The following is a 9,403-nucleotide window of genomic DNA, read 5'->3' as shown; positions in this document are numbered from 1 at the left end:
GTATTTGTATATACATAATAAATATACACAGTATTCACACACACACACACACACACACACACATGTATATATATATATATATATATATATATATATATATATATATATATATTATTTTTTTTTTTTTTTTGGATGCGATTAATCGTTTGACAGCACTATAAATAATATATAATTAACTGAATATAAGTTCTTAACCATCGACTCAAAGGTGACCCAAAATAACTTTCTTTGCTTGGTTATTTTGTTAATACTTTTTGCTTTGTGTTGAATGACAGAGAGCATCGCATATAACCACATTCCTCATAAAAACATTCACTGAGGTTGTTTTTACAGATTTGAAAATGAATTTTCTTTAAAGTAATTGTTCGACATGTGCCTTCCTATTTGATACCGGTGTCTTTATTCACTGAATTCACAAATATTTTTATTAAATAAACTTGTTTATTAAACATTCCATTGTTTTATTTAACGCAAATGTGTCGAGTGCTTCTTAAGTACACAAGGCAAGAGCAAATACATTCATAAACAACTGACAGGATTGTAGTTCTAAGTAAAGTATTAAGATTAAAAGCACAAATTCAGCGCTAGTTGATCAAATACATTCATTTAATTCTGGAGAAATGTGTGTACTCTTCATAGACACGTATTCATATTCTACTATCTGACATTGACACGGCAGCATTAAAGGGACAGTTCACCCAAAAATGAACGCAAACAACAAATGCAACGTATGTACGCGGATACGTTATTTACACTTTTATTTGAATGTAAACAGTGTATCTGCGTACATACGTTGAATACGTTGTAGTGATACTTTCCAAAATGGCGCTATAGGGTGATGCAAAGGAGACGAATTGTTGAATAATGTCGCGAACAAAAGGTCATACGGGTTTGGAACGACATGAGGGCGAGTAATTAATGACAGAATTTTCAGTTTTGGGTGAACTACCCTTTGAACTTTTCTCTGTGTGAATGCAGGCTTCTGTTATTTGGACAATCCCACCTTTACGGAATTTTAAAAAAAAGGTAATTTAGTACTACTATGTGGATTATAATAAGTTATGTAACCTATAGTAAACTATAGCTAAATAATATCTGGACTGATTCTATATTCATAAGCAGTATAGTAGAATCATGGGAAGAACTAGATAGCAATGACATTTTATAGTCATAATTCAGTGAGATGGCTAGCAGGGGAGTATTTTTAGAAGCATGATTAGCACAATATCATTTTTTCACGTTGAGTTGATAAGTGTATATGAGGTCAGCCCAGTGAATGCTGTTTCTTCAGCCTCTCAGAATGCTGCACTCTCTCTTCTGGGGTCTTCTTGTAACTCCTGAAACACATTAAAGACTTTTCATCCGTGTGTTTTCTATTAAGACGTTGCATGTAAAGTTGATTTATTATATCTGAAAAATAAAAATGTAAACTCAAATACAGTTTATTAGTTCAAAAGGTGTTTGAGGTTTTGTAAATGTGTGGCGCATTCCATACTGCGCTTCTTTCCCGCACAGTGATTCTTTGTAATATAATACAGGGATATTTGATCACACTTCAGTTGACTAAATGACTACATGAGATCCTGCCAAATGCATTTACAAATAAACGCAGCCAATTTTAAATGTCAGGTGACTCTCCTGGCAAGCTTCGTGGCATTTCCAGAATTGTAAGAGTCCACCGCAGACTGAATTGAATTTCAAATTCCATCAACAGCAGCGTAAAAGAAAATGGAAATGGCAGGAGCAGGAGATTGCGTGATCACAGGCAGCAAAATGTGAAGAACTGACCCACGGCGCAGGAGCGGCTGGCCTGAAACAGGAGCGTTCTGGCCCTGACTGGGCTGCAGGATCCTTCAACACAACACACAGACTCAGGAACACTGCTGAAAGAGCGTATGCAGCTATAAACTATATGGTGCAGAGTCAGTGAGTACTGAATGTGGAAAGGGTCTGTTTGGCTTCTGTGAAGTGATTGCTTGCATCTCTTTAGTGCTTTTGTGTTCACCTATTTGTAGGAGGACTCTTGGTCTTCTGAGCTCTTCTGGGCTGACCTGGAGATTCCCCAACTCTGATGACATACAAGAACATTTTGGAGTGAATTAGTAAGCATATAAATACATAGCATTTTAGCACAGTATTAACAAACACTAAATAAAATAAATAACAACTATAACAATAATTATATAATTATAATAACAAATAATATTATAATAGCAGTATAAAATATAAAAAAGGAATATATATATATATATATATATATATAATGTGTATAAATAGTTTTTTCCTCAAAGAAAAACAGAAATATAATTTTAAAAATGAATATCTTTTTCTAAATACATATTTATATTTATTTCTAAAATTATATAAATGTAAATATACTTTTATTATTATATTAATATATAATATGAATAAAAGTGTATATTATTATAATAATTATGATAAAATTACACTTTGAAAAATAGAATTTATAATATAATACAAATATTTTTAAAAGTATGTGCATATAGAAATATATATTTACACTTAAAAAATTACAAACGGCATTTAAAAAAAAAAATTCAACTGTCCAATAACATTGCCGGTTTTTATGTTTATTTCTTTACTAGGTGTATTATTATTTTATTTTTTTTGGACCCTGTAGATGAACATTTGCATGTCACAAAAATGTCTTTATGCTACAAAAAAAAAATGCATACAACATAACGGTATTAAACACTTTACGTTTTTAAATCATGCTCACTCACCTTTTCTTTCTTTCAAGAGATTTCTGGGTAGCAGCCGACAAAATCACCTTGTCCTTGGGACTTTTAGCTTTTTCCTGCATGCCAAATAAAACTGTAAGTGTGTTGGGAAGAAACACTTGACCCACAAAGCCCTACTTTCATATGGAAATGACTTAGTACTTTTCCAAAATAGGAAGGAAACAAGCCATTCAACAATGGCCGAGGATCAAAACTGAGCAAAATGACAGAAAGTGAACCAGTCGACATGAAACTGCTAGTTACCATCTCTCTGAGCTTCCTCTCGGAGCGCAGCTCTCGGTCTTGCTGCAGCAGACACAGACGCTCCTCCAGTGTCATCGTGAAGAAGATATCATGAATGTCAAACAAGGCCGCGCGTAACTGCAAGACAAACAGACACACAGCAGAAGCTTTCAGAGTCAGGTATAATGCTGTACACACAAGTTTCAGAGCATTACAGAAGTGTGACCTGCGCTCTGACGCGCTCCCGCAGACACAGATCCTGCTCGGACAGAGAGACGCTTCTCTGAGGAGCATCAGTGCTGAACGAACGGATAAACTCTTGCGTGTCCTGAGGAAATACACAGGTGTAAGAATGACAGAACACGTGAGGCTTTCATTAGCAGGTGTTGTTGTGTTCTCACCTGCACCGTTTGCCGCAGGTGCTTGACTTTCTCCGTTTTCAGCAGTCGTCTGATGAGGAAGCCCTTCACGGCTGCAGTGAGGTGACACAGTGCCCTCTGCTGCTCCGCTGTCACAACCTGCATCACAGGTTTATCATCCCTTACAGTCCAAGAACAGCGGACTCTAAAACACACTCACATCATACTCTTTATAGAAGCTTTGTTTACTCTACAGGGACTCGTTTACGGTTGTAAAAGCACATTAAAATCAACCTGGCTCAGTCTGTTTCTCTTGCCGGCGCTGTGATTCAGGATTCTCATATACATGGGAGTCTGTTTCGAAGGGGATAACACATCCGAACTGGTGGAAGGGAAACCTGAAAGGTAAAAATACAGACAGATGTGTTGAATCAGTGTTATTTTAGCTGAATTTATAGACTATTATAGTATTTATTCACATTTTGAATGAGCTTTTTTTTATTTAAATGTTTTGGTGTACTGTGCATATTAGCGAAAGCACATATCAAACCATTTGTTGTGTGCTTTTGTCATTTTATTATTTTTTTTAAATAGATTTCTATAGCTTTAACAAATTTTATTATTTCGGTTTTAGTTTTAGTATTTCTAGCCCTTATATTTAAACTTCACTTAGTTGTCAAGGCAACATTTATATTTTCTTTTTTTCATTTAAAATTTGTACTTTTTTATTTCAGCTTTATTACAATTATGAATTTAATTTATTTCATGTTTTTTATATTTCCTTTTCAATTGTTTTATTTTTTCGTGTTTTTGGTTTATTTCAGCATTATTACAAAAAATGAATGCATTTATTTTATTTATTAATTTAAATAAATCTTTTTTATTATATTTTTCTTTTTTTATATACAAGTTTTAGTTTTACAATAATAACACTTTTGGTCAGTTATCTTTTGCTTTTAGAGGAACACGCGAGCGGAATAGACTCCCAATAGAACTAATTAATGTGCATTGTCCCTGATTAAATAAAAGAAATGAAATGAAACACAACAACTTTGGAAGACTTGAAATATAAATAATGAGTCATATTAATTATTTTTATGATGCTTTTATGGTCTTTTCCTGTTGTTTTGGAGCTCATCATTGTCTGCCTTCATCCACTTGTGTTCCATGTAAGAAAGAAAGAAAGAGTTTGGACACAACATGAAGGTGAGTAAACGCTGACAGAATCTTCACTCTTGGCTGAACTATTCCTTTGTAACATATACAAAGTATGCATCCAGTGAGAAACACAGTGGTAGCAAATTTACGACGTTAATCACAGGCTGAAAGAGCTGAAATAATACCAATGGTTGGCACAGAGTGTCTTGGCGATCTGTCTCCTGGGCTTAAAGGACTCAGTAACGGGTAACGTTCACACCCGTCCTCACCGGCTACAGGACTCAGACCACCCTGAGCCCTCAGTCTCCTGACCCGCTCCTCTGACTCCTGAACGAGACACAGACTAATGTCACAACCGTCATCCAAGCTGGTGTCCATAAAAACGTTGATATTATGAGTGTATTTATTCATTTATAAGACCCGGTATACGTGTACGTGTTATATTAGGATGCAGTCTTAAAAGGTAGCTGCCTAGGTAGACAGTAAGCGTGTGGCAGTGCTGACCTGACTGAGGTGCAGTTGTTCTCGCTCTTGTTCCTCCATCAGACAGGACATCCGGAAAGAATAATCGTCCTCCAGAGACCTCTGCATGTCTTCTAGAGCGTGGACTTGCCATTGCATCTCATCTGAGGAAAAGACATGCACGACTGTCTGAGAGGATCCCTCATCAAAGAATGATCAAAGAACATTTGATCTTTATTCTCAAATGAACATTCATTGATCAAGAATCACTTGTGGCCTTATCGGGTTCTTGAGTTGCTATGTGGTCTTCCTTATATTGTCCATTAAGATATTAATGTGACATTATTGGTTATTCATATTAGTGTTGGAGTTCTTTAGAAAAGGGGAAAGAGGGAAAGTGTCTTTTTTAAAGCTGTTTTCCTAATATTTATTACAGAAGCACTCTACAAAAAAGATTGATCATTTCAATATTTTTTAAAGATATTAATACTTAATTAGTTAGTAATTAATAGATAATTCTTTTATCCAGAAAGGAGACAATAAATTGATCAAATGTGGCAGTAAAGATATTTATGATGTTTCAAAAGGTTTCTATTTTTAAAAAATGCTGTTCTTTTGAACTTTATTTTTAACGTATCATGGTTTCCACAAAACATTAAGCAACGACTGTTTTCAACATTGATAATATAATAATAAGATTTTTTTTTTTTTTTTTTGCAGCAAATGATCATATTAGACTGATTTCTGAAGGATTGTGACTGAAGACTGCAGTAATGATGATGTAAAATCAGCTTAGAATAGAAAAGTGTTATTTCGAATAGTAGTAATATTTCACAATATTAATGTCTCTATATTTATATTTTTGATCAAACAAATGCAGTCTTGGTAAAAATGAAATATATATATAGAAATAAGAATAATATATATATATATATATATATATATATATATATATATATATATATATATATATATATATATATATATATATATGTAAATCCAGACTTCACTTTAGTACTATGACCTCATAAATGCCAATTATTTAATTTTCAAAAAATGTTCTATATTTTAGGAAGGCTATAGATAATAGCTTTTCAGAACTTTAAAATGTTCTCCCATCATATCACAGGACTGAGGCTCATTTTTGGTTCTAAATTGAATCTTCATTTTTAACACTTGCTTTGTTCTCACCTGTTCTCCTTTCTTTCAGCGCAGTGCTAATAACACTGTTTCTCTCCATCTCAAAAGGTAGTTTGGCATGAGAAGGAGAGTCTGGGGTGATCCCAGACCCCATAAATGCTGCTACAGGACCGTCCCGTGTGAACGTCTTGTTCATGGGTGAGGGAGGAGACAGTCGAGTGGGCGTTCTTGCGGTGACCCCGGCCATAAACCGAGGCATTCTCTCCTGGCTCCGGTCTATGACGGGACTCTGATGGCGTGAGGACAGGTGGCTATCCAGCGTGTGGCATCTCCTTCGAAACAGAGGGCTTGTGAGCTCAGGATCCACTGGAGAAGTTTCCGGGTGTCCCAGGGTCGAGTGATCATCATATCGACCCATACATACATTTTCCACCCCGAGTAGCTTCCTGTCCTGTGTTGCAGTTGTTTTGACTTCCAGTGGCCTTGCATTCGCTGTCATGTTCGGTTGGTTGGGGTTTTCAACCAAAGAAAAGAAGATGCTCCCGGCAGAAATGGGACGAGGACGTCCGTGGTGGGGTCTGGCTATTAAACCGGGCTTTAGACCGGGTTCTGGGCTTATCAGGTTACTGGGAGAGGTTTGGTTTGGAGAGGGAATATAAAAGGGTAACCCAAAGGCACTCTCATCCAAAGAACAGCTGTTTTCTTTAACTGGCGGGCTTTCAGAGAGGATCCTGCTCGGATCAACCATTGTGTTGCTGATGACCTTTGACCCCTGTTTACCTTGCTCCTTTTCCATGAATTCGCGTGATTTCTTGAGTAGGTTCTGCAGGCAAACTCCTTCCGTCTGAATGTCCTCTTGCATGTGTTTTTCTTCTGTGGATTTTCTTCTCCTCACTCCATGCAGCTCAGCTGAAGGGGTCACCGGTGGCTCATTAGACCAAATGTACGGCTCTGTGGCTCCAGCCGGTGAAATGTCTGCAGTATCAGCTACTGTAAAACCATTCCTGGAGTCTGTTTTCGGAGAGGGAGAAGGGCACTGCTCTGAAGGCTTTGGCACGTCCAATATTTGTGGTGCCTACAATGAAAGTGCAACAAGATATGGGAGTAATTCACAACAAATTATAATGAATACACTCAATAAATAAATATAGGTCAAAAGTTTGAAATCATTTTTCATGTAAAGATAAAGCACTCCCCAAAGCTGCACTGATTTGACCAGTTACAGTAAAAACAGTACTGTGCACACTTAAAAAATGTAGAAAAGCTGTCACGGTGGTGGTACCTTTTCAAAGGGTACGCATTTGTCGCTTATTTACCTCTAAAAGTGCATATTGGTACCTTAAAGGTCTATATTAGTAGTTTTTGAAAGAGTATGTCCTAGTGACAGCTGTTGTATTTCTAAAAGTGAACAAACTGTGGATATGTTTATCAGTTTGAATGATTTCTGAAGGATCATGTGACACTGAAGACTGGAGGAATAATGCTGAAAAGTCAACTTTACATCACAGGAATGCATTATATTTGAAACAGTTTGTTTGAAATTATAGTAATATTTCAATATTACAATGTTTCTTTTTTTTTTTGGAAAAAGCCTTGGAAAGCATAAGAAACTTAATTCGTTTGTTCATTCATTCATTAATAAAATAAAATAAAATAAAATAAAAAATAATAAATATATACATATAAAAAAAGCACTTAAAAAAAAAAGCTGAAATATATCAGTTTTAATAAAATAAATGAGTCCCTTGTACATACAAGTGCCTATAATTCATGAAACACCAATCGTCTTACCTCATTGGTCCAAAGAATGGTCTGAATCTGATTGAGGAGGTTTTTGTTGTAATGAATCTGTCTCTCGGCCTCCATTTGTGAAGCTCTTTTCTTGTATTCAACCATCTCCCTTCGTTGTTTCTCACTTAGCTGGAAACACAGAAGACAAAATCAATCAATCAATCAATGATCAGACAGAGACAACTTGATCTGCTAATATTGAATGTCCAATTGACTTAAATATGAAGATTATTATTAATAATGTTTCATTACCATATTTTTCTTGTTGCTAAGACCTTAAAGTTTCTCATCACAAATAAAATACACAGTCAAAAATGATGACAGAGACCTTGAACCATTTGTATGGCAGTACAGTACTGTTGTTACAAGTTGTTACAGGCCAGTACCTACAATAAAATCTAAAAGCTACATATCTGTACCTTACATACTCCTAAAATCTACATGATATTAGTAGGCTACCTTAAAAGTTGGTATTAGTAATTCATATAGGCTACATATAATTAGTAGCTACAACACATATCATGTCTTGTACTCACAACCGGAGACAACAGCGGCCTGCCGTTGAAGCAGATGCGCGAGTGCGCGCCCTCTCGAGCACGCGCGCTACTGCAGCTCCTCTCGTGCATCATCTCCGACCGCAGCTCAGACAGAATGCGTGCGCAGAAATCCTCATAGCGGTCCATGTTTCCTCCACACAGCTGGAGCAGCCTAGACATTGAAACGCATATATCTGATATAGCCTAAGCTACACTAAGACAGAAGCATGATGCTGTCCTATTATTGTATTCAGCAGACCGGGCTTTCACAGCAGCAGTCACGTCTCCTAACAAAGCAGGCTTTTATATTCGGGTTTTAAACAAACTAGGCTGTTCTCTCGAAGCTCTGGGGAACAAATGGCTCCGCATTCCTCTGCTCTCTTATCTGGAGAGATGTGTTTGCTAACAGATAACCGCGCGCAGATGTTAAAACCCCGGATCAGCACCTACCTTTATATCACAGAGCAGACTAGAGCTGCGGTCTGAATACATAAACAAGAGAAATCAAATCAAGGCTCTCCTTTCCCACAGATGCGACTGTAGCACTGTGATGTTTATAGTACAGATGCCAATCGCGTAATCGTTTCCGGTTTCGTCCGGTAATTAGCCTACGGTTTGTGACTGATAAACTAGCTTCATCCACATGATGTAGGAGACGTCCTACATCAGGAGACGGTGTGTCTGCAGAAGATGATTTCACACGTGTCCCTCACCCGGTCTCTGTGTGTCTTCAGCAGCAGCACCGCCCCGTTTCTCGCCGTCAGCTCATTTGGACGTAAACCCATCAGAGGATTCCTTCAGACCAGATACATTTAGGTAGGCCTTCAGATTAACTTTCATATTATCTGTACTGTAGCGGACATATAGGCTACATTTGCTTTATATTCACAACATGATTCCGCTCATTTGTAAGACTACTCTTTTTTTGTTTTATTAAATGTTTAGAATTATAATAATTATATTGTATGGAGGG

At 36.6% G+C, this 9,403-nt stretch overlaps 1 protein-coding gene across 4 annotated transcripts; it reads right to left on the bottom strand.

Moving 5' to 3' along the window:
- Nucleotides 1-139: 139 nt before the first annotated feature.
- LOC113067639 (centriolar coiled-coil protein of 110 kDa-like) lies at nt 140-9,241 on the bottom strand. Of its 4 annotated transcripts, XM_026240012.1 has the most exons (14): nt 8,881-9,241; nt 8,431-8,602; nt 7,895-8,023; nt 6,155-7,178; nt 5,006-5,127; nt 4,687-4,828; nt 3,638-3,741; nt 3,386-3,502; nt 3,211-3,312; nt 3,006-3,122; nt 2,745-2,818; nt 2,006-2,068; nt 1,789-1,883; nt 140-1,337 (listed from the first exon to the last, which is right to left on the bottom strand). In XM_026240012.1, exons 2-14 carry the CDS (start codon nt 8,575-8,577, stop codon nt 1,288-1,290), a joined length of 2,286 nt encoding a protein of 761 aa, XP_026095797.1. In that variant the 5' UTR covers nt 8,578-8,602; nt 8,881-9,241; the 3' UTR covers nt 140-1,287. The 4 variants fall into 4 exon arrangements, with proteins under 4 accessions (XP_026095797.1, XP_026095795.1, XP_026095796.1 ...); XM_026240010.1 differs by having other exon boundaries at nt 8,431-9,241; XM_026240011.1 differs by having other exon boundaries at nt 1,789-1,851; nt 8,431-9,241.
- Nucleotides 9,242-9,403: the final 162 nt, after the last annotated feature.

Source organism: Carassius auratus, linkage group LG28B (assembly GCF_003368295.1).
Source record: "Carassius auratus strain Wakin linkage group LG28B, ASM336829v1, whole genome shotgun sequence".
In the NCBI taxonomy this organism is placed as follows: domain Eukaryota; kingdom Metazoa; phylum Chordata; class Actinopteri; order Cypriniformes; family Cyprinidae; genus Carassius; species Carassius auratus.
Note: the sequence above shows the minus strand (reverse complement) of the source record. Positions and strands in the feature narration are given on the sequence as shown.

What these genes read in the sequence shown, in the direction of transcription:
- LOC113067639 (XM_026240010.1), bottom strand. Translation starts at nt 8,610, where the DNA reads ATGTCTAGGCTGCTCCAGCTGTGTGGAGGAAACATGGACCGCTATGAG. An exon ending in GCTGAAAGAAAGGAGAACAG is followed by an intron (nt 5,128 to 6,154) that starts GTGAGAACAAAG and finishes TCTTTTCCTCAG; the next exon opens with ATGAGATGCAATGGCAAGTC. An exon ending in AGAGGAAGCTCAGAGAGATG is followed by an intron (nt 2,819 to 3,005) that starts GTAACTAGCAGT and finishes TTTGGCATGCAG; the next exon opens with GAAAAAGCTAAAAGTCCCAA.